This window comes from Trachurus japonicus, chromosome 4 (genome assembly GCF_045865225.1).
Source record: "Trachurus japonicus isolate A0001 chromosome 4, Traja_1.0".
Classification (NCBI taxonomy): domain Eukaryota; kingdom Metazoa; phylum Chordata; class Actinopteri; order Carangiformes; family Carangidae; genus Trachurus; species Trachurus japonicus.
The window spans coordinates 13,173,656-13,197,743 of NC_140910.1; the positions used below are offsets into that span (position 1 = coordinate 13,173,656).

Below are 24,088 nucleotides of genomic sequence, written 5' to 3' on the forward strand. Positions count from 1 at the left end.
ATGTTTGTATTGTTTGTTAAGTGGATGTATGTGTTTTTATTGGGTGGCAAAGCAGTTTCCCCTTGGGGATCAATAAAGTTGTCTAATCTAATCTAATCTAATCTAATCTAAAGTTTATAGGATGAAAACTATTTATTTTGACTGTATTTATAGGAATATGTCATTGATGATTATAAATTCCATGATTATCCATGAAATGTTAGAGACACACTGGTACAAGAGTTAAGTTCCTGTCCTTATCTTAAACTTTCAAGATAGAATAAAATTAAAAGCCATATATAAACACTGAGCACTACTTCCAATTGTGACACCACTAATCAATAAATGAAAATAATGTACACCATCTGTCAATAAACATGATGAGAAAACAGTCAAGAAAGCAGAAATCTATCAAGATCTGGCCTTTATTTCAAAAAGCACATTTGGTTGATCATTTGGTTGTTTTCTTTTCAAACAGACAACTTATTTTATCAGTTTTAGTCTATCATATATAAACATGGTAACAACTACTTCATATGGCATGTATATTATAGGCTATTTGGTTAACAGAGGAATAAAAAAACATTTTATATACAAAACATAAACACATAGCCTTGCATATGTACGGGATCTAACATGCACAATTAAATGTTGACTGACATCTCGTTATACAGCATGTGTGCTTGTGACGGAGATGAAATTCAAAGATTAAAGCCATGAAAAGTCAGGCGCTGAGAACCTCAATGAAACATGGAGAATTTGGTTTGTTTACTCACATACAGTAGTAATTTACAACAAGGGCAATGGTTCTTGGTACAGGATGTGTGTGCTGCGTGTCTCACTGTGTAGAAATTGCATGATTTTAGCAAATGAGGGCAACAACCCACAGAAATATGGACTAGATGGACATTTTTGGCAAGAATATAGAAAGATATTGTTTTGGGGACAACTGATGTTCTGTTTTTAAGTAAAAGAGTGAATGATTGTCTGTGTCTACAGAGCGGTCACACAAATCTATGCTCAACATCAACTTTAAGGAGAAGGAAAATAAAATCCTTGTATTAAAACTAGCATACTTCCAGACTTGGTTTATGAATCTTGACAAATTACAAAAGGTGCAGAGATACACTGATTGTGGTTAAGCAAAAGGCAAAACTGGTTAAATGAATTTGGAATAGAAACTATTCAGAAAAGAGGCAGTTTAAAGGTAAAAACATGCACCTCTGTAACATTCAGAATCATTCAAGAAGTGCGAACAGTTTCATACAAAAAACAAACAAAAAAGACATTTTAAAAAGCCAACATGTCTTTTCCAAATAAGCTTGGAAACAAGCAGAATGTGGTATATGTTTATGTACATTTCATCATACAACAAACTTAAACCGGTGGCACTAAAAATTAACTGTGTGACAAAACAGTTTTTGCATAAAGTTTGTCAAGCTTGTGATTGAATCCCTACACAACACAGGAAGTATATAGGCACCAACTGTGCCGGTATACACAGAATATGAATGTGTCCATACAAAATCTGATTTGGTTTTCAAATCAACTCTCCTGTATTTCTGTAACAGTAACTTCAAAATATGTTAGTTTCACTGTTTTCAGTAACAAAATGCCTTTGTGTGCCGAGGCTTTCTTTCTGTAATTTCCTTGGTGTTTGCAGCCTATTATTTATAAAATCCCCCCTTTAGCACAATAAAAAACTATGCAGAATTAAAAAACAACAAGGCAACAATTAGGTAGTTCTGCTTTGAGAATAAAAGCATTAACTGAATGTGACCCATATAAAAAAAAGGAGACTGAATGGAGTTAGTATTGGCAAGGTCATCACATTGAACAACACATAAGGATAGCATATAGCACGAAGAAATAACTTGTCTTTACATTGTCTCCAAAACAGACAATAGCCACGCAGAATGTCTGGAGTCCCGTCTCAGTGTCCGTCAGTCTGTCTTTTCTGATGCAATACCAGCTGACCACCATCTGGTCGGCAGCTCCTCGATGATCCCTCCATGAACAGTTTGTGTATCGGTGCCAAAGTCCTGACTCAGCCAAAATAGAGCAGAGGATGTTCAGCTGGGATCGAAGGAGATACACGGAAAAGCGAACTCAATGATTTTTGGTACTGAGAACTTTTTCTATCTACCTGATAATACTCAATGATGTTTCAGAAACTATACACACAGTTTTCTTAAGTGCAAAGGGGTGAAGAAAACATCAAAAGGGGAGGGGGTTGATAATAATAATGAAGACCATATAAAGAGAATTAACAAAAAGAGGTGAGAAAAAACATTGAACAGGTTAATATGTGTTGTTATTTAACTACACAGAACCCCAAAGTCAGTCTGTTCATGCTTTCCCCTGGCATGCCTACGCAAACACCTGCATGTTTCCAAGCTGAGGCTGCTGGGACGCCTGCTGCATCTGTTGCGACTGTGGCTGCGGCTGCACCTGCTCTGGAATGTGTGTGTGGTGTGACGACGGCAGTGCGTGGTGGGGGTTCCCCAGCGGGGTGGGGCTGGTGGTGACGTCAGACCAGTCCGAGTTGGAGTGCGGCGAAGAGGACGACCAGGGGTCTGGGGATTCTGGCGAAGGAGTGAGATAGGGGTGCTCACTGGGTGGGTGGGCAGAGTGGCCGGGGGTGGTGCCTTCTGAGCCGGTGGTGGCGTAGCTGTGCTGGGACGGGGGTGTGGGGTATTTATCCATGGGCGCGTAGGAGGGCAGCGGACGAGACTGGCCTTCGATCCCTCCGTGGCCTCCGCTGATGGGGTGGGGGTGCTGCAGGGTGTGGGAGAGCCCGTGGGGCATGCTCAGCTGCTCCGACATCTGGTACATCATGCCCGGGGCGCAGTGGAGGCGGCCCGGGGCCTGCTGCGGGTGGCCCGGCCCCTGGCTCTGGCTCTGGCCCTGGGACTGCGTGACTTGCACTTGCCCCGGCTGAGGCTGCTTCATCATCGCCTGGCCTCCTCCGGCGGTCATCATCTGGAACGTGACGATGGGCGGCAGCTGCTCTCTGGTCATGGTGACGTTCATGGGGGTCAGCATCGGGCCCTGGCCGTGGTGTTGGCCCATGCCGGGGTGGGACCCCCCCATCTGGTGTGGCACGAGGCCGAACATGTGGCCGCTGTAGCCGTGCTTGGTCATGCCCACCCAGCTCTGCTGCTGGCCCAGCATGTGGCTGACGGGGGGCAGCATTTGTCTGGTGGTGGGGCTGCTCAGCAGGGGAGGGGAGTTTGCCGTCGTGGACACGGTGCCGGACACGTCGCCTGTGTACGAGTGCGGTGATTCCAGGGAGTCGACGGGTGACATGGTGACAGAGCTCTCTGGAAGCCCCCCTGCTGCTTTGACGCCATTTGCGTTCCCTCCTCCGGTGCCTCCTCCGCTTCCTCCTCCTCCCACTCCGGCAGCCACGCCGGGCCCCTCCCCTCCAGCGGGCTTCTTTCTTCTCTTTGCCTTCATGTCTTTCAACTCCTTAGCTCCCCCGCCGACGCCTCCAACCTTTGCCCCGCCTCCGCCCCTCCTGCTCTTCTTCCCCTGTGGTCCGGGCCGCATGCCGATGAAGCCCGCTCCGTTGGCCCCGCACATGACAGAGTTCCCTCCTCCGCCCATGTGGTTGGGCCCGTTGTGCGGGCTGTGAACCAAATTGTACTGGTCCAGCAGGCGGACGATGTCGTGGTGCATGCGCTCTTGAGCGGTGTCTCGTGGCAGCCGATCCAGGTGGTCAGTGATGTCACGGTTGGAGTAGTGGTCAAGGAGAACCTGAGCTGCCTCGAAGCTCCCTTCTCTGGCCGCCAGAAAGAGTGGCGTCTCCTCCTGAGGGGAACACACATAATGATAAATTTAACCCATAATGTACAAATTCAATATAAATATATGAGAAAGCATTTAATCGTTGTTACTGCTCTGTACAGTCCCTTCAGTCTAATCTGTGGAGTTACTTAACGCAATAGAAGTTGTTTTACTGCTTATGGAGTGTGTATGTTCATCTTTGTGTTGTGATGTTCATCTTCTATTTTAGCACCCGTACAAGTGGCCAAACATAAATGCATGTGTTCTTAACCTTTTTCAACCCAGTGTCTTTATCTGGGCATACAGATTGACATCTGATAGTGAGATTATATTTAAGTGTATAGGGGTGGTTTGAAAGGTTTATTTTTAGTTAGCTAGTTACCATTAAAACCTGCATGAGGTGAGTACAGAGTAAGTTCTGACACAGATGATGGATTCTGCTTGAGGTATCAGTTTCAACTCTACAACTTCACAAATAAGTCTTTGAAGAGTAAAAGTGAAAGTCCTACTGCAAAACAATAGCAGATTAAATGTCACTTTTTTCCACAGATAACACACCATGACATACACCTTTGTACTAGATGACACTGTGGTATTGGATATACAGAATTCATAATCAGAGCAGAAAATTAAAGAACAAGGTTTGCAATGGAACAAATGAAAAAACGAAGACAAACCTTATTGTCTTGCATGTCACGATTAGCTCCGTTCTTCAAAAGCACAAGAGTGGCCTCGACATTATTAACTGCAGCTGCCCAGTGGAGGGCAGATTTGCCTAAAATGGAGGACAGTGAAAAAAGAAACACATTCATGTTAAACAAGAAGTTATTGCATTTTAGTTGCCATTTGATCTGTTCTGAGATTTGTAAGAGCTATCCAACTAAATGTTAAAGGACTCAAGTAAGCACTATGCATATACAGTACATGACAGATTTTGATGGATTCATCTTCTATTAAATGCTTGGTTATTCATACTAATACAGCAGGTTGAAAAAAATCTTTGTTTTTGTCATAATTCAACAGGTGCATAAAATACTGACTATGATGTAGACCAGCCATAACAGTGTTTCCCCTAAAGCTGCATATAGACAAGCCAGTCTACAACACTGGGTCCAGTTCAAAAGGAGTAAATCAAACATATATGGCTTCCTGACCATGGTCGTCGACTGCGTTGATGTCGGCATGGCAGTGGATTAGCTCTCCCAGCATGCCCTCCTCAGCTAGCCTGGCTGCCAGGATCAGGGGAGTGGTGCCATCGTTCATCCGTGCATCCAGTTCTGTTGCGCGGTTACGGATCAGAATCTGGCAGAAGACAAGGACACAGACACAAGAGATGATGAATGATGAGAAAAGGTCTTACTTATTGGAGCAGATTTTATAGTTCATTATCAGTTCGAGATCAGAAATCATCTCACTTGGAAGACGCCCTGCGCATCAGCCGCCACAGCAGCATGCAGAGGCGTTCTGCCCATGTTGTCGTGGGCGTTGGGATCGGCTCCAGCATCCAGCAGTCTCTTAGCGGCATCGGCTCTGGCGTAGCGTGCAGCCAGGTGGAGCGCTGTTTCTCCTGTGCGGTCAGTCTGGGCCATCAGCGAAGCACCTTGAGCAATCAGGTCTGAAATGACACTCGGCCCCGGTTCGTCTCCTCCACTCTCCTCCTCCTCATCTCCGTGCAGGCTGCAGTCCAGGCCTCCACAATTACGCAGTGAGGCTAACATCAGTGGGGTGAAGCCGTCTGAAAGCGTGGACATGGAGAAATTCCTTATTAAAGAAATTGTTGAAAATGAATTGGATCAAGAGTGATACAGAAGTTACATTTTCTTACCAGGTCCCTTCACATTGACATCAAGACAGTCGGTGTCCAGGTCGGCCTGTGGGGGGGTAAGTGTGATGTCAGCAGCCTTGCGGTGCTGCAGGGTCCACTCTCTTCTGTCAATGCCTCCATCCATGAGGGGCAGCAGTGGTTTATCTTCAGTCTATAAAAAAGCAACAGAACTTGAAGCAAAACCAACACCTTTCATCACATTTCAAACATTTGTTACCAAATTTGATCTGAACTGCTCCAATCCATATTTTTTCCTCAATGCACTTACTTTTGGTTTCTTGGATGGGACCTCATCATCCAGCCATCTCTGACTCTGACCTACATCAATCATGGCTCCATCTTGGGTCTTGAAATTCCTGATTAAAAACAATTTAAGTGGAAGCAACAGTCAATCTACCACCACATTTGATCACTATCTACACACAAGAAGGTAGGCTGGTACTGTCACTCAGTAGTTGTTAGCGTATACTAGTATTTAAATACTTCACAAAACTGCTCGTCTGTATTCACTCACTTCAGGTCAAAGTCATCTTGCCCGACAGGCTCTCTCCTCTTGTCATTTTTAGTGGACAGGAAACCATCAGGAAGCCACAGGACACCATGTTTATGCTTCCTCTTGGCTGCCAGCATCCCCAGCACCAGGATAAGAAGAATGATAACCACTGCCACTCCAATCAGGTACACGAGATAATCCATTTTAGGGGGCACTGATGGATCACCTGGAAGATACAAAGCCAAATCTAAATGACACATATTCAACGCATATTTTGTCTTCATTTAATTTGGGATTTTACCTGTAAAACGTATGTAAAGTTGGAATTTCATAAACTGATCGGCAGGTGTACTTACTGCGAACAGTCACTAGAGGATAAGGCAATTCAGCCTTAATGTGCGCTGCTGCAATGAATGATGCAGCCTCCTCAGTGTTGGAGAAACAGTCGACAGAGCTCTGGGAACATTCACGGTTGTCGATTTGTAGGTGCACCCTTGAGCTGCATGGACGAATGTGGAAATACAACAGTTAACAGGTTGTACGCTTCTGCCACCCAGTCAAGTTGCAGGTGATAGTCTTGAATTATAGTGTTGAATAATGGTTGGAAGTGTTTTTGCAGAACATTATGATGTCACAGTGAAGTCGACCTTGGTCACAGAGAACTTGACCTTTGACCACCAATCTAATTCATCTTTGAGACCAGGTAACCATTTTTGGCAAATTTGAAGGGGTTCACTTCAGGCCTTACTGAGATATTGTACTAACAAGAATGGCGCAATGACATGCAGTTTATTGGGAATGCTAGAGAAAAATGTATGTAGGAAAATATGTGACTATCCCATCATGACCAATCCTTACCCAATAACCTCCTTCTCCAGCTCCCGCTTGCCTCTGCTCCTCTGTGCGCATTGTCCATCCCCCTCATCCTCACCGCAGTAAGGGAACACCATCAGCTTATTGTTTTCATCCCGCATCACGTTCAGATTGGTACGCAGCAGGGCTCCCAGAGAGCGCAGGAAACCGTTTAGGTCCCCAAGCAGCTCTTCAGGTTGCAGCCGAACCACGATGACCAGTGTGCCAACTGCCACCTTGGCTGGAACGTCAGAAGAACAATCCAAGCCGTCCCAACCACACGCCTCGTTGTAGCAGCTTTGGTCACAGATGCCGTTACGATAGTGGTCTCCGCAGTAATTTTCATATCTGTAAATGCAGCGTACAAAGAGAAAGGGTGTTTGGTGATATGGACTCACAATGTTTCATACTTTTGGACTGCTCTTGAAGAAAATTAAGAGGAGGGTCACATACCTGCAGAGGCTCTGTGGGTTGTCCTGGCACTCAAAGCTATCGAAGAGGCACCCAGGGTTGTCACACGCCTTATCACAACGCCCGTTCTTAAAGAGCTCCCAGCAGGGAACATTGGCAGTGCAGTTAACCCAAGGCTGCGGCCAGTTGAGAGAGCAGTCTCCTCCATCCCACTGGCATTCGTGGTTGTTGCACTGATCGTCACACACATTGTCCCCCGCCTGCCGCGCACACTGCAGATAGGGGCAGGCCGGAGTGCGCGGCAGTTTCTTCTCACAGTATCGTCCAGAGAAGTGCATAGGACAACGGCAGCTGTACTGATTTGGGTTGGACGGGTCTTTGATGCAGGTTCCTCCATTTTGGCAGTTCCACGGACACTTCAGTTCATTCTCACAGTGCGGCCCAGTGAAGCCGGTCGGGCACTCGCAGTACAGGTGGCCGCCTGCTGACTCCCGACAACGCCCATCATTCTGGCATCGTAGCTTTGCACAGCGGCCTCCGATTTCTGTTTCACAGTTGTGACCGATGAAGCCCTATAAAACACAACATGTCATTTAAGTGTGATAGTAACACGGTCAGTTTAGAAGTAAGCTATGTAACATTAAAGGGTCTTTGACAAAATACACAACTGTAACTATTTTACATCTAGGTTCTCCTACAAATCTGCTGCTTGTCCACTATACCTGAGCCATGGTGTGGCCCTCTGAAGCAAGGGTTAGAGTAAGAGAGAGAGCAAGAGATTAGTGGAGAGAAAACAAGTATCAAGTGTGAAAAGATTTAGGTTCAGACCTGGGAGCAAAAGAAAGGAAAACACTGAGATAATAATGGCAGCTTACTAACTCTCTACTTATAAGTCACTCACTGTATCCTCCATCTCCATCATTGGAGACACTTAAGATGTTCTAAAGGTTCAAAATAGTTCTTCAATGACCAGTGTTCCTTATTAGCCACAGTTAACATTGACTGTTTCCTTTATGGAGCAATATGTGACAGACATTTGACTGAAATACCATCTGGAATTATAAATGAGATATTAAGGAGTAATGTTCAAAAAAGAAAAATGGAGGAATATCACTTGTACTGCTTGTTTTTGTTTTGCCAGCCATAACACTTGCACACAGTTAACAAACACAGCATTTCACTGTACATGATCCATCACTTGAGTTAATGGAAATGTATTCCGACTGTGAAGCCTGTTCATGAGCATAAATGAGGAGAATTGAGCAGAAATCATGTTATCCTATAATGCTAGAAAAAGTCTGACATTAAAGAAACTTACAGGGGCGCAGGAGCAGATGTAGCCATGTCCTGAGCTTGTGTTCATAGAGCAGACGCCACCGTTGTGGCATGGCTTGGACAGACACAGATCCACCATGGACTCACAATGACGACCTGGGAGACAAGATGATAGAAACAGAAAGTTACTCATAAGTTGAAATATTAAAGGTACAAGAAAGAAGAAAGAAATCTAAAGCAACTGGCTGTAAAATCATCCTAATATGTCAGAGAGACTCAGGAATAATGTTCTTATAACATACTGAACTCACCAACAACAATCTTACAGCCAAAATATTTGCATTAAAATTTTTTTTTGCAGACCGCAAATCATGTTTATGTTTTGAATTTCTATGGTTGGCATGTCGCCACCCAGCGCTTTCTCCCAGTCACAGCATCTGTGGCATTTCAGCCTCCGGGTTGCCAGTTAGCTTCCAATGAGCTGCAAATACTGCTGGGAGATAAAACCAGATCGCGAAAAAAAAGATTGTTTTCTATTATCGGTTATTATGGTCATATTTCCTTGATATCACATGGTAGAAATAAGCGGCATGTCGCTCTGCCGTTTACGTAATACACAGCTTGCTGTTGTGAGCATATAGCCTATAGTTTGAGCTGCTGCTAACGCTAAAGCTAAAGGGAAGAATTACAAAGTGAAAGTTAGAAAATAGGGAGGAAATGTGGTGAAATGAAGCCGATGGTAAATGAAGTGATTGTGAACGTTTATTCTGTGGTAAGACCTCTCATACTGTATGTTGGCTCATCTACGACATGATTAACACGCGCAGGCTCAGATGCGGGGTTACAGTGTGTGTGTGTGTGTGTGTGTCAGCGCTGCACACACAGCGTTGGAGAGGTAATGTAACAATAACTTGCAGATCATCTGAGTGACGTGAACTCCGCTCGTAGTTATTGTGAGTCAGAGCAATAAAACAGTGAGGTTGTTGATGAATATTTAGCTTTCTACTCTGCTTTGAGACATTGAGACCGACTGTGAGTGAGCAGAGCAGGTTAGCGCGGCGCTGTCTGGCAACCTCGAGTTTGGTGGGTAGGGGAGGGGGGACAACGTGCTGCTGTGTTTTGAATTTGACTGCAGCAACAATTTTGGCCACATTCTTACATATTGTACCTTTAAGCAACTGAAATACATTTCAGGATTACCTATTAAGACATCTACAATATTGGAACCTTGTACATTGAAATAATAATAATTTGTTAATCAAATTGATATGATAGGTTAAGTGTTGTGAGCAGCTAATATGTAGGTACCCGTGTATCCAAGGCGACAGCGACACTGGTAATTGTTGATCTCCTGCACACAGTCGAGGCTCCCAGGAGCTTGGCAGGGCTCAGACAGACATTCGTTGAGATCTCCCTGACAGTAACGTCCACTGAATCCCGCAGGGCAGTGGCACGTGTAACGACCCACGCCATCCACACACTGTCCCCCATTCCGACAGCGAGGTTCCCAGGAGCCAGGTGCAGGTGCACAGTCGTCCTCATTCACTTCACACTGGGCCCCTACAGAGCAAAAAAAAAAAGGGTTAGCATAAAAACAACTTTATCTCTATCTCCTCTGATTTTTAACTCAAGTTACTTCATGAATTCTTTTGAGGGCAAATTTTTACTTCTAACCTTTATTACAATTCATGTGTATGTGTTTTCACGTGGATATGTTCTTACCACTTGTTCCAGGTGGGCAGACACAGCTGAAGCGATTTATAAGGTTGACACATGTTCCTCCATAGAGGCAGGGTCTCGAGTGGCATTCATCCACATCATACTCACAGTTGACCCCCTGGAAGCCTGGTTTACACTGCAGCCATGAAACAAGAGGCGGAAGTTAGCGCTGTCAGTGTACTTTGGGAATATTGGTGGTAGTTTGACATAAGCTTTGACTATATATAAGCTGCATTAGCTATATAAAAGCTTTGTAACATACAAAACAAAAACATTTAAGAATTTACTTACCACACATTCATATGTGCCCTGATAGTCATTGCATGTAGCACCGTTTTGACATGGGTTTGATTTACACTCGTCGACCATCTCCTCACAGTAGCTGCCCATGTATCCTGGCTGGCAGTAACACTTGTGGGAATTATCCTCATTTACACACCGCCCAGCATTTTTACACACATTCTCCAAGTCCACACCTACAGGAATTTGAAAGAGTAGAGGCATATGGTGAAGACTGTGAGCCTACTGTATACTACCCATGTGAGTTTTGTTTTAGTTGTTAAAAAGAACACAGGAAACCATTTTTCTATGATCTAATTTACAAGAATTCACAATCGCCCTACTGTACATGTGATTACATGTCTTCTTTCTTGAGAATAATATAATAATAAAGTGGTTCCTCACCCTTTTTGGCAGCATAGTCCTGGCAGGACAAGCCAGGGACGTCACAATAAAGTCCCTTCCATCCATCCTTACAGTGGCAAGTCCAGGAGGTTGTTGTCTGAGAGCAGGAGCCTCCATTTTGACAGTGCACCTGGCTACACAGGTTTGCAAAGGTCTGCATGCAAATGAGGGAAAGGGAAAAAATGTAATTTCAAACACGGCTACAGATGTTACAGAGACAAGAGCAAAAGCACCACATCCATTCACCTTCTGGAGTGAGACATTTTTAGTTAGATACATGTAACGAGGGTGTTTTAAAAAGAAGCATCAATAAAAAAAAGCACTGCCTGCACACCAGTCCCTAAACCACAGGGCTATACAAACTTAGCAGTATACAGTCCCTCTAACACACACACATACAGTATGCACACAGCCCAGCGGATGAATATGCATGCTACCTGCAGACACACTCTGTAACACACATACAAATTACCTGGCAGTTGGGTCCACTGTATCCCATGGTGCAGGTGCAGCGATAAGTGCCCAGCCCGTCAATGCAGGTTCCTCCGTTCTTACAGGGCTGGGAGTCACACTCATTATGTTCGTACTCACAGAATTCCCCATAAAAACCAGGACGGCAACGGCAAGAGGAACTTCTGATGCCATCAATGCAACTCCCATTGTTCAGACAGGAGCTGGAAGGAAAAAGGTATTAATTAACTGGACTACACAGCCAAATGGCAAGAAATATTGATGGTTAGTGTCAAATAATGACCTGAAGGGCTTTTTACAGGACATTATGATGTCACAATGAAGTTGACCTTTCTCCATATCGATATAATGTTATCAATTTATCATTATGTCCTACAGTATATTTGTGCTACACTGTCTCATAATAAGATGTTGAATTGGGGAGTTATCTAAGGACACAGTGACGTTGACCTTTGACCACCACAGTCTAGAAAGTGTGGCTCACCTCTTTGTACACTGTAGGATGTTGCGTTCACACAGGAGTCCATCAAAGCCCTGCTGGCACTCGCATACGAAACTGTTGACATAGTCTGTGCAGATGGCACCGTTCATGCAGGGATGACTGGTGCACTCGTCCACGTCAATCTCACAGTGCACCCCTTCAAAACCGGGGGAACAGTCACAAGAGAAACTCCCAACACCATCCACACAAGTGCCTCCATTACGGCATGGGTCTACAGAGGGGAGGGGAGAGAGACTTTTCATTACCCAAAATTTTAACTAGTCACTGAATAATCAATTTATATTACAGAGAAGTGATTCTTCTTCTCTGAAATATTTATAAATTGTGTACAGACTTGTACCCATGTACAACTCTACCGCGCTCTCACAGTGTGTATAGTCATGAACAAGGTGACAAAATTAGCTGTGAAGAAACTTACTGGGGGAACAGTCATCAATGTCTGTCTGACAGCTGTGTCCAGTGTATCCAGATGGACATTTACATGTGTAACTGCCTTGGTTGTTTATGCATTCACCACCATTTCTGCATGGGTTGTTTTTGCATTCATTCACATCCTCATTGCAGCGCTGACCTACACAATCATGAACAAACAAGCATTAGTACAGGCTTATGACTGCTCTCAAGCACAATGTTTTTTTTCTCCTTTTAGAGACATAAAAAAACTCAGTATCATGCAAATACACATGTACCTTGCCAACCAGTGGGACACCGACAGGTGTAAGATGTATAGTCTGCTGATGGATGGCACACTCCTCCCTTCTCACATGGATGAGAGTCACAGGGATTTTGCTCTGCCTCACAGTGCTTTCCTATTTTGACATTGCACAATTTTTTGATAAAATGAAAATAGGAGAGTGACAGTCTTGGCTTAAATGATACTGATAAGGACACTAAAACACTGCTATTGCTGGTGAGAATGTGAGATCGCTAACCTGTGAATGGCGGAATACATTGGCAGGTGTAACTGTTGACACCATCGATGCAAGTGCCTTGGTTTAGACAGGGCCCAGATGCACATTCGTCGATGTTGTTCTCACAGTTCATACCTAACGGGAGGGGAGAGGTGAAAGATCAGTGTTGATTCTTCAGTTGATTGAGTGAATTGAGTGTTACAGAATACTATGCTTAACACAACAATTATTATTTGTTATTACCTCTGAATCCAGGTTGGCACAGACAGGTGTAACCATTATGTCGGTCCAAACAGGTACCACTGTTTTGGCATGGGTTGGACTGGCACTCATCCCGTTCCTGCTCACAGTGCTGTCCCACCCAACCAGGTTCACACTCACAGCGGTACCTTAACACAAAGGGAAGCCAAGCACAAGTTGAAAAATGTGAAATTACTAGCCTAACAGCATAGTTTAAAAAAAGGCTGATATGATGATATGATACTATATATTTATTACTCTACTATCATACGTAGTATTATCATACACAAATATTTGTGCTGATGCTACAGTTTTGTAGAGAAGGGGTAAAATCTAGAGGGCTATGCAAGCTGGAAGGACCTTCTCACTGCAGGGGTTCTGAACATCTGAATAGGGAAACATTATTAAAATAAAATTACATGGAATACTGTTGGCCCCACAGTTGCTTTACCTTATGGATTGTTTCTAATTTCCCTTTTTAATTGAATGTGTTGTAAGTGCCTCATGGGACGGGTATGAGAAAAAAAAAAACTCTCAAACAGTAGTATGAGGTCAACGTACTCGTGTTGCTGTTCAATACATTTTCCATGCACACAAGGCTGATGGGCACAGTGGTCCGTCCCAGAGAGACACCGAAGGCCATGTGTGCCGGGTGGACATTGGCAGACGAACCCATTGAGTTTGTCCTCGCAGACTCCCCCACTCATACATGGGTTGGGGTCACACTCATTGATATCCACGTCACATTTAACCCCTGTTAAAGAGCAATTTGAAATGAATTAGGTGTACCAAGAGCACACAGTTAAATGATGTATCATTTTTTAATCAATTTTATATTATCACAATGATCTTTTCCATAGCATACCTGTATATCCTGGGTGGCACACACATTTGTACCCGTTGATTTCATCAACGCAATCTCCATATTCACAGGGGTTGCTGGCACAGTCATCTTCATTGATCTCACAGTTTGCTCCTGATGACAAAAACATATCATGTTTTTCATACTGAGTAACCATAGTCAGGTTATATGCGTCATCATGATTCATCTTGATTCAAAAATAGCACAACAACAACAACCCCTGTCACACCAGTTTTGGCTTTAGGTACTAAATGCATTAGAGTTTGAGATTAGAAACCTATCGCCACCAGGGGGAGTAAGACTCCATATAAATGAACACACAAGAAGTGTGAAATATTAACAAAAATGGAGACAGACCCGTAATACGGCATAGGAATAGAAGCATGACATCAGCAACTGACATGAATGCCGCAAATTGTTGAAGAAAACAAGAGAGAGAGGAGGAAGAGCAGAGAGAAGGAAAGAAAACTGGACATGGAGAGAATGAGGCACAGCAAAGTAAAGGAAGTGAGGGCATGAAACCTGAAAGGGAGACCTGACAGGGTGATTTGATGCCAGCTTTGGTAAAGTGACTGCCTCAGGGTGATACAACGTATTGAAACGATTTAACTAATCCACAGAGCAATGTGGCGTAGCACCCATCGACCAAGACTTGTGACTGCTAACACACATGTGAAGTGCTCTAGACTGAAAGCTACACAGGAAGCTCTAGACGTGGGGGATGGGGGGTCTATAGATTCAATTCAAACTGTTTTCTCAACGCAAGAAAACTCCCAAGACCACATTGCTTGTAAATATCTCGTAAACAGATTATTTAAAATGACTCAAAACAAATTATTTATTTATATTTACCAAAATAAAAGGTTAATTTATCATTTCAGTATTTCAATGAGAAAGCTTTAAATGATTGAAGTATGAGAGGAAATAGAGTAGGGTTCAGAGCACAGTTTGTTTGAAACCATGCAAAAGTCTTAGACACACTAATTTAGAGAGGAAAGTGCTGATCCTAGAAAAATACAAGGAGGGCACTTGCATGCAAGGCAGATAAAATTCAAATGAAAAGACCATTAGCCGTTTTAAAGATTCAATTCACCTGTCTGTCCCATCAGCACTCAAACCTGTCTGGTTTCTGGTTCAGAGTATATATATACTGTATATCACTGTTTCTCTATGAATAATGCTTCTTTAGACAGAGAGAGATGGTTCATGTAATCACCTGCTTAAGTTTTTCTTCTTCCACAAGCACCTGCCATTTTCCACACAATTTCCATAGAGCCATGCACAGATGATTAAAACACATCATCTGGCCCAATATGTTTCTGTCTCACCATCTCGGCAATCATTTGTCGCACACCAAGTGCTTACCTGTAGTTCCTGGAGGGCAGTTACATTGGTAAGCATTGACCAGGTCGATGCAGCGTCCTCGGTTCTGGCAGGGGTTGCTGTGGCACTCTTGGACCTGGATGTTACAGATGGAGCCTGTGTATCCAGGATAGCACTCACAGGAGAAGGTGGCAATGCCGTCTTTACACACACCATGGTGGCATGGCTCTGGCACACAGTCATTTATGTTCTCTTCACAAAGTGGACCAGCGAAGCCTGGAGGGGGAAAAAAGTACTTCGTATTAAAATAACCATCATCAGTCACATGACTGCATCATCAACCATGTGACTTTTACAAATAATTTCATACTCAGACAGGGGAATCATAAGGGAATTTACCGCAATGCACTCTACAATTCTTACTGTTCTTATAGCATGGCTCAATAAATTGCAATTGAGACCCAACAACTTTCACTTCAACTTAACATAAAGCTGTTGTACTTTACCTTCAGCACATTCACAATCATATCCATTGGGTCGATCAATACACTTGGCCCCATTTAAACAGGGTGTGCTGGAGCACTCATCAATGTCTATCTGGCACATGTCACCACTGAAGCCTGAAAACAAAACACAGACCAACATGAAGAACATTACAGCAGAAATGAAAGAAGAGTTTGACAACAGTCAGGTCAACAAAAGCAAATTCATTTTCACATTCAGACACCAGAACAAACAACTGCAGAAAAAATGTGCAGGGTACCAACCTGCTGGGCACTCGCAGACAAAGCGACTGACGTGGTCCTGACATTTACCCTGGTTCAAACAGGGGGAGCTGAGACATTCATTTACTTGTATCTCACAGTGAGTCCCTTCAAATCCTGCACAAATAAAGAAAAACAAGTTTTTATCATTTCAAGTTACTTTCATTCAGGAAGGTATCCCTCCTGAGACTTGAGTTAAGGTATGGACTAAGGGACAGAAAATAATTTATTGGGGGATAGAGAAAAGTATATGTTATGTGTATATATTCCTATTTCAAGTACTGCACGTTTTTTATTTAAACATGCCAACTATTCTCTCTTGAACTGCTGCACCTCCTTGGATAGAAGGAACGTGGTATGTCACTGGCATCGTTGCACATCAAGCACTTTTATTGAAAATCTTAAAAATCAAGATTTAGAATCAAATAAATTTTTTTTAAATGATTATTATTACCGGTATGTAGCCTTATTGAGTCATGCCATGCCTAGGTGCTTTCTAGTAATTTCAAATGCTGCATTTTGTAGTTTATCTGGATGGGTTAAAATGTAAGCTAATATATAGTTTATCCAGAAATGTACCTGGCATGCAAATACAGGTGTAGTCCCCAATGCGATCCAGACATGTGCCTTCATTCTGGCAGGGATTAGAAGCACACTCATTGACGTCTTGTTCACAGCGTGGTCCAGCGTATCCTCGAACACAGTTACAAGTGAAGGAGCCATCAGTGTTCACACACTGACCGCCATGTTCACAAGGGTTGGTACCTGAGGATGAAGGGGAGAGGGTTTTAAAACTGAACTGCCCGAATGGATGTTTTATACTGTATGTACAAATGCTTCAGTGGCGTTGCATTCTCTCTCACCAATGCTGCATTCGTCTCGGTCGATGTTGCAGGTGCTGCCCATATATCCAGGTGGACAGTTGCAGTTGAACATGCCACTGATGGGGTTGGTGTCGCAATGCGAGCCCTCTCTACAGGGATTACTGATACAGGCGTCATCTCTATGGCACAGCAAACCTGGACAAAATTATATGTTGGCAACTAGTGAGTAAAAAGATCAATCCGTTCAAATAAAAGATCCTTATCCTAAAAACCCTGGTCTGTGCTAGACAAAAATATCACCAGAAAACCTCTAATACAATGCCCATTTCACTAATTCAATGCACCCACAAATAGGCAGAGGTTTATTCTTATGCCAAGGCTTAATATAAATCTAGGAATGTGTCACCAGTCAGCAGGCTGAAAGTGCAAATCTATTTTGTGATATCGTATGAGTATGTGGATTTTAATGTGTGATCTCATTCAGGTCCCCTTTTATTTGAGGAATAAGCTCTGAGGAATATGGAGTGATTTTGTACTTGGGAAAATATCAGTTGTGAATGCCATCCCCTACAATTCATAACTTTTTCAATAGTAAGCTGTCTAGAACAAAAATTATGTATAAATCCATTTATGTATATGTATTTATTTTAGGGCTTGGTATAAACATAAATATGTGCATGTGGTTCCTCACTACTGGCCCACCTGTCTTTCCATGAGGGCAGACGCAGATAAAAGAGGCAACGCGGTCGATGCAGGTGGAGCCAGGGCTGCATGCAGCTGTCGCACAGTCATCAATGTTTTCTGAGCAGTCGGGGCCACTCCAGCCGTTAACGCACACGCAGACGTAGCTACCAATGAGGTTGCTGCAGGTGCCGCCGTTTTGGCATGTGTTTGGCTGCAGACGACACTCATCCACATCCTCCGTACAGTGCTGACCTGTGAACGTACAGTAAAGAGGACTTTGAGTGGACTGAGAAAAGCATAGTGACCTGCTATTTTTACATGTTAGATGCTTTCTATGTCATTTAGAAAGCTTTGTTTTTTGCAGACAGAGAAAATGAGAATGTTATTTATTCACAGTGTTAAAACACCGCACTCCAGCTTCATGTTGGTTTTGCTTCCCCTGGTTAAATTTGTGATAAATAAAGTCAGACAGGGAGGGAAGCTGATAAATGCATGTTTGTTCTGTAAATGGAAAGTTTGCGCATGACACGTGTTAGCAGAGACACACCTTGTGCAGGATACGAGACGCAGAAATAAGGAGAAAGACATCAGAAGAATTGTAGAAAGTGCCATACGATAATATCGAAACAGATTGTGCTGATCACATCACAACTGTTTAATCCATCTCACTGCTCAACCACAGAGAACTGAAGCAACAGCACAAAAGTCATTTCCTAATGATAAGGCTGTGAAGTAGCACAGAGGAAAGTAATTGGCTACGTGTTTAATTTCATGATAGATGACAGAATATTCTGCAAAGCACATTACAGATAACTTTTTTAAGCAGGCAAAGGAAAACTTTGTTGATACAGTTTCCGGCATAATATATGTGAGATATTTCTAATGAAGATATGTGTGAAATACACAATGTTGCCTCTGTAATGCTTGTACATGCAAACAATCATACACTCAAATCCCTTACCAGTCCACTCTGGAGGGCACTGACAGTTGTAGGTGTTAACTCCATCCATACAGCTTCCTCCATTGGCACACTGATGACCCGGGCAGTCATCAATGTTGTTCTCACAGTTAGTCCCATTAAAGCCTTGCATAAATAAAGGAGACATTAGTGTTCATTCATTTAATTACATGTTGTGTACATTGGAAAGATGTGCATTTAAATACATAGATAGTGTGATATCCTCAGGTCTACATAAGTATTCATGTCCTGCAGCAGCTGCGTGTGTCTGTTGTGTCTACTTGCAAATGTAGCAAAGTGACAGCCCAGTGTGTCTAGTGTGTCTAATACAACACAGCCAGCAGGATCAGACTGTTTGCACCTCAAACAGTTTAGTCTAACAAGTCTTAAACTCAAAGCTGCACCACTTCATAGATACACTCACTCCCTTTCTCTTCCTACATACAATTTTCTTCTCTTAAATGTCTGTTTTCTTTATTGCCTTCCTGCTTCTGCTACTCTTTTTATGGTTCATATATAAAGTTGGAGCTTAAATAAGAAAAACAGTATGGTTTAGTATGAATTTCAAGCCTTGTACCTGGAAGGCAGTGGCATGAGTAGCTTGTTTCAGAGCTCTGATGGCAGGTGCCTCCATTCAGGCATGGTGAAGGAGAGCACGGGATATATGAGCTTTCACAGTGTCGGCCTGTAAATCCTGGGGTACAGGTACACCTGTAGCAAAGACAAAAGGAAATTAATTTCATTTCAGTTTATTCAGTCTTGACGTCTGTTTCAAACTGCTCTGTAACATCATTCTGTTATTTTCCAGTTGTTCAGATAAAAGCCCAGACAATTGGGTTATTATGAGCCAGATTCTCACATGTAGGAGCCAGGGGTGTTGACGCATTCTCCTCCATTCTGGCATATGGAGGGTGTGGCGGCACATTCATTTGTGTCGTTAAGGCACCGAGGACCTGTGTAGCCTGGAGGACAGGAACATGTGTAGGTACCAGCGGACAGACAGCTGCACTTCCCGCCGTTGGCACAGGGACTAGACAGACAGCTGTCCTCGTATTCACATCGTGGTCCTGTGGATGTAGAGGAAGATGAGGACAAAATGCCTTACGTTAGTTGGTTAGCTTTTGACCCTTGAATTACTTGACAATATGATGGCCAGCTAAGATAATACTGGAAAATATGCAATGTTCGATGTCAACAACTCTCCTTTTCACTGTTTGAGTCAAATATGACATCACCAAATTCAAGAGAACACTGTTGGGCAATGTTTTAAACAAGCAATGATTGAAAATCCAGGATTTGCACATCTGGGCCCACTTGGTCCTTTCCACATGGCCTAACTTTTAAATAAATGTAGGCTAATCGTCTTTGTTAAATTTGGAGACATAAAGCTAACAGACAAACAAGCAGGACCAACAAATTGAGTACTAATGTGGTGGAAAGTGTTACTATAAAATAACCTGCTTACAAACTACAATACAACAACCAACAATCAGAAAAACAGTTACAGGTTATCAAAATCACGTATAAACGTATTAACCTTCGAAACGTTTTAAACATGCATCACTGTTGTGATGATAGAAGTCAGACATCTTTGCCCTGGTGACAAACAGAACATTGTCTCACCTGTCCATCCTCTGGCGCACTCACACTTGTACTTGTCGAGGGAGAGCAGGGTGCAGACACCTCGGTTGGCGCAGGGGTTGTTTGGGTAACATGTAGAGTTCTGGGGAGTTTGGCAGTGTTGTCCCGTATATCCAAGCGGACAGGTGCAGGTGGCGCTGCCTGGTACAGGTACACCAGCTGACATGGACACTGAGCAGTTTCCCCCATTCAGGCAGTAGCCAGGTTGACAAGGATCCTTGTGGTGGCAGTACTCACCCAGGTAGCCAGGTGCACACCTGGACAAACATAGAAAACAGCGATGAGGCAAGCAAAGGGACACACCAGGGTTTAAAAGCCAGTCTTCCATCCATCAATGCAGATGACAAAGCTCAACGATGAGTTGAGCAAATAGACAAATACGTATGTGTGTGGTTGAGAGACAGACAAACAAACAAAACAAAAGAGGGAGTTTCAGTCAGGTGGATGTAATAGACCACATCAGACAAGTGCTGCTGACAGCATTGATAGCAGAGAGTAACATCTAAACAAGAGTCCTGTAGTACACACAAACATCAAAGAAACTGATGAAGCTGCACAAGACATCACTACTTTCTAATACACAGTCTTGCCACTGAAGTGTCGTGATCTACACAACATGATGTGGGGAACCGCATCCCTAAGTAGGAGTATTAGCAAAATGTGCGGTTGTGCATGCAGAGAAACTAGTTGTTGTTGACAAATGAGTTGCATCCTTTTAGTGTCTTTATCCCAAGAGACACATGAAGCTTTTTACAGGGTAAACCCTCTTGAGCTTGACAGTTTACATACAAACACACAAACAGCCACACACAAGCCATCAGTCAGAAGCCACGAGAGCTGGCATCATGCTTAAGACGTTTTGACACGCTGTTAAGATGAGACAGGAATTGAACCATTAACCCTCTGATTACTGAACAAACCACACAGGAGCAGGAGCTATTGCCCCATAAGCCATGATAAGGAAGGAAGAGGAAGCTGAGCTTGGCGGAAGGGTTAAACTGGGGTCAGTGATGCCCTAAGAAGAAGTTTAAAAGCAGAAGGATGTGAGGTGGAGTCATCTGGAAGTTGTTGACTGAAGTTTGGTAGAAACTAAAAACAACAAGCAGAAAACATCAGCAATTTTTGGGCAGAAATAGAAAATCAATATCCCACCCTCTCTCTCTCTCTCGCTCTCTCTCTCTCGCTCTATCTATATATCTAACAAATAACTGTTATCGTATTAAACTGAAAGAAAAGCAACACTTCTACTAACTTCTCACCACATTTTGTCTACAAATCATGTGCGTGTCTGTTTCCCCCTTTGCTTATTCATCACACATTTCTTTCAATTTCTATTTCATGTCAGCAGCACAGTCACTCGGCTGCATGCAGAGAGGTGGGTAGGAAATTGCAATATTGCACAATGTGTCCACTAGGGATCTCATCAGAGAACATGTTCCCGTTGTGACTTTCTATTCCTCTGTTTTTTTTCTCAGTCCCTCCCACTTTCACTCACCACTTCTCTATGTATGACAGTACCTTGTTAGGGGTTTTATTTTCTTACTGAGGAAAAATGTGAACGGTTAGGTTATTTTCTGCGTATGTAACGTTCATCAACCTTTTGTCACATTCTGAGTGTGTGTGCGGCACATGGCAGACATGCTGTCTGGGGACTGAGGGGGACAGAGCAACCTGCTGCCTCTTACACAGGCCTCTAAACCTGCCTCCCTAGAGGGATTCAGGTAACATAATAGGAGGCCAGAAATGCAGCCACACAGTACCTGGCACACACGTTCACATGGTCGGGCAAAATAATACCCCACTTGAAGAAAAATATATCTTTTCCTGCTACAAGTCTGTGTCTTTGTTGAATAAATCAGAATTATGAGTCATTGGAAATTGAGAAACTACTGGGCGATAAGAATGATTTGAAACTCTGTCTCATGCTTATTGACTTTTATTCATCCTTGGCTCCTCCCCCCACTCAAACAGCTTGAAGATATTAGCTTGTGTGTGCATGGGAAAGTAGGAGAGCCATGAATCATGCCAGACAGAGGTTTCACAGATCAATCACATCTGTGATACTTCTGCCTGCTCTGATGTGTGAGTCACCCCGTGTCTCTCCAAATATGACAAACAACATCTCACACAAAATTTCACACTTAACATATTTAAAAATACAGTTTATCGAATGCACTGATATGTATGATTGTGCATTGCTCAATTGCTCAATAAAATGTTGAGCAACATGTGTGTAGACTTTTTTCAAAATTTAACACTGCTTAGACAAGGCATGACATGAACTTATTTATTATCTTCACGTAAGGAGAGGTCTGGCGACCGTATACGGTAATTTTCTTACTGTTAACAGATTAATTGATCCTATTTGCTGTCTGTGTAGCCAAAGGCCAAAAAGCCCATTCTCTAACATGTGCGCAGTTTATTCAAACTGAGTATAATTTGCTTTAATCTTATCTAAACTGAGGGTAAGTCATAGAGAGGCAGAGAGTGTTTAGAAGTCTGGCAGACTAACACACTGTTTTGGGTCTTTGCCTGGGATTGGTTTACAACATCAACATGTAGAGTAACGCCAGCCTTATCGTTGGATCTACACACACAACTCCCTAAAAACCTTCTGTTTGCTCACATGCATGGTACTGATGACTGAACAAACAAGATGGTAGATTACTCATGTGACATCTTCAAAGAAAACACAAACCTCATTCATCTTCACCTCAACCATATCAGATTAGACATGGCCACCCTCCCTCTTCCTTTTTTTGCATCAATGTATTCTTGTCTGCACACAACAGACCCCCTACACACCCCAGAACAAACGCCTATACACCAACACACACACACACACACACATAATTACACAAACACAAAGATGTACCTCCCCATTCTAAAACACAAACACCGCTTGGTCATGATATCACAACAAGACGGTCGTCCTGGGAATTAGGACTGCTCTATTTTCTCCTCGCCGACCTCTGGGGCCCCTCTCCCAGAGTAATGACAGCCCTCTGCCCTGTGACATACATCACATTAGCAGGCTGACACACAAAGAACACCGTGTCCAGGTTAATGCCAGGTTTACATTTCACTGGGAACATTTCACACATTTTCACTGTTAAACTATAGGGAATATGAGACGTATTTGCATAGTCAAGTGTAACCACTTCAGAGAAAGAGAGAGGGGCCTTTTGAAATATGTAATTTGTTGTCATGTTGAGCCTAATAGTCAGATGTCTGGACTTTTAATTCTTTGTGGCATAAAACAGAACTTCTTATTAGTCTAACAAGAAAATAAAGTCTCAAAGGCCGTATTTTTTCTACTGCAGAGTTGTCTTGCAACTCAACACCACCCTTCAAAACTTATTTGCTACGCCAAATTTTTTGTAGATATTCAAAAGTGCTGAAAGGAGGGATGCACCGTAAGCTTTATTAAAGTCAATTGCTGCTATCTAACCAGTGTTGACAGAACCAAATGCCATGGCGTCAGAAAACGATACCACCCTGTCCGTCAGGTTTCGCTGCCAGATTGAGAGCTCATTATTAGCCTGTGGCTGGATCACCAAAGCCCGGAGCGCACACAGACATGGCTGTGCATGATTCATATTGTTGTCAGGGAGTGGTGGCTCACCGAGGAAGAGATAACACAAGATACAGACACTAGTCTGTCGCTGAAACACAGGAAGCTGTGTGATTCTTCTGACATTTTTTTTTAATCCACACACTACACAACAACACAAGTTTGAATTTCCACTCAGATTCACATTGACACCTAAACGCACGCAGTCAGCTCGGCTTTCATGAACGCCACACAGCAGAAGAGTTTCTGCAGCCAAACTCATCTATGGGATTCTTTGTTTTGCTCCATGTGGACTTTTTTCCCTCCT

The 24,088-nt window shown here is 43.2% G+C and overlaps 1 protein-coding gene across 1 annotated transcript in view; it reads right to left on the reverse strand.

Moving 5' to 3' along the window:
- Positions 1-388: 388 nt before the first annotated feature.
- notch2 (notch receptor 2) overlaps positions 389-24,088 on the reverse strand; it is a 47,298-nt gene continuing 23,598 nt past the window's right edge. The window contains exons 3-35 of the mRNA XM_085774053.1: positions 20,190-20,464; positions 19,426-19,633; positions 19,144-19,277; positions 18,570-18,692; positions 17,627-17,860; positions 16,964-17,119; positions 16,680-16,865; positions 16,104-16,217; positions 15,843-15,956; positions 15,379-15,612; positions 14,017-14,127; positions 13,713-13,905; positions 13,155-13,300; positions 12,933-13,046; positions 12,690-12,809; positions 12,419-12,571; positions 11,983-12,211; positions 11,500-11,701; positions 11,028-11,181; positions 10,635-10,819; positions 10,347-10,479; positions 9,933-10,184; positions 8,668-8,780; positions 7,392-7,921; positions 6,945-7,286; positions 6,443-6,585; positions 6,108-6,312; positions 5,862-5,949; positions 5,594-5,744; positions 5,184-5,503; positions 4,923-5,070; positions 4,446-4,543; positions 389-3,792 (exon numbers count right to left, since the gene is read on the reverse strand). Coding sequence (XP_085630179.1) covers positions 2,350-3,792; positions 4,446-4,543; positions 4,923-5,070; positions 5,184-5,503; positions 5,594-5,744; positions 5,862-5,949; positions 6,108-6,312; positions 6,443-6,585; positions 6,945-7,286; positions 7,392-7,921; positions 8,668-8,780; positions 9,933-10,184; positions 10,347-10,479; positions 10,635-10,819; positions 11,028-11,181; positions 11,500-11,701; positions 11,983-12,211; positions 12,419-12,571; positions 12,690-12,809; positions 12,933-13,046; positions 13,155-13,300; positions 13,713-13,905; positions 14,017-14,127; positions 15,379-15,612; positions 15,843-15,956; positions 16,104-16,217; positions 16,680-16,865; positions 16,964-17,119; positions 17,627-17,860; positions 18,570-18,692; positions 19,144-19,277; positions 19,426-19,633; positions 20,190-20,464 — 7,351 coding nt within the window. The 3' untranslated portion in view covers positions 389-2,349. The remainder of the gene's footprint in view (positions 3,793-4,445; positions 4,544-4,922; positions 5,071-5,183; positions 5,504-5,593; positions 5,745-5,861; positions 5,950-6,107; positions 6,313-6,442; positions 6,586-6,944; positions 7,287-7,391; positions 7,922-8,667; positions 8,781-9,932; positions 10,185-10,346; positions 10,480-10,634; positions 10,820-11,027; positions 11,182-11,499; positions 11,702-11,982; positions 12,212-12,418; positions 12,572-12,689; positions 12,810-12,932; positions 13,047-13,154; positions 13,301-13,712; positions 13,906-14,016; positions 14,128-15,378; positions 15,613-15,842; positions 15,957-16,103; positions 16,218-16,679; positions 16,866-16,963; positions 17,120-17,626; positions 17,861-18,569; positions 18,693-19,143; positions 19,278-19,425; positions 19,634-20,189; positions 20,465-24,088) is intronic.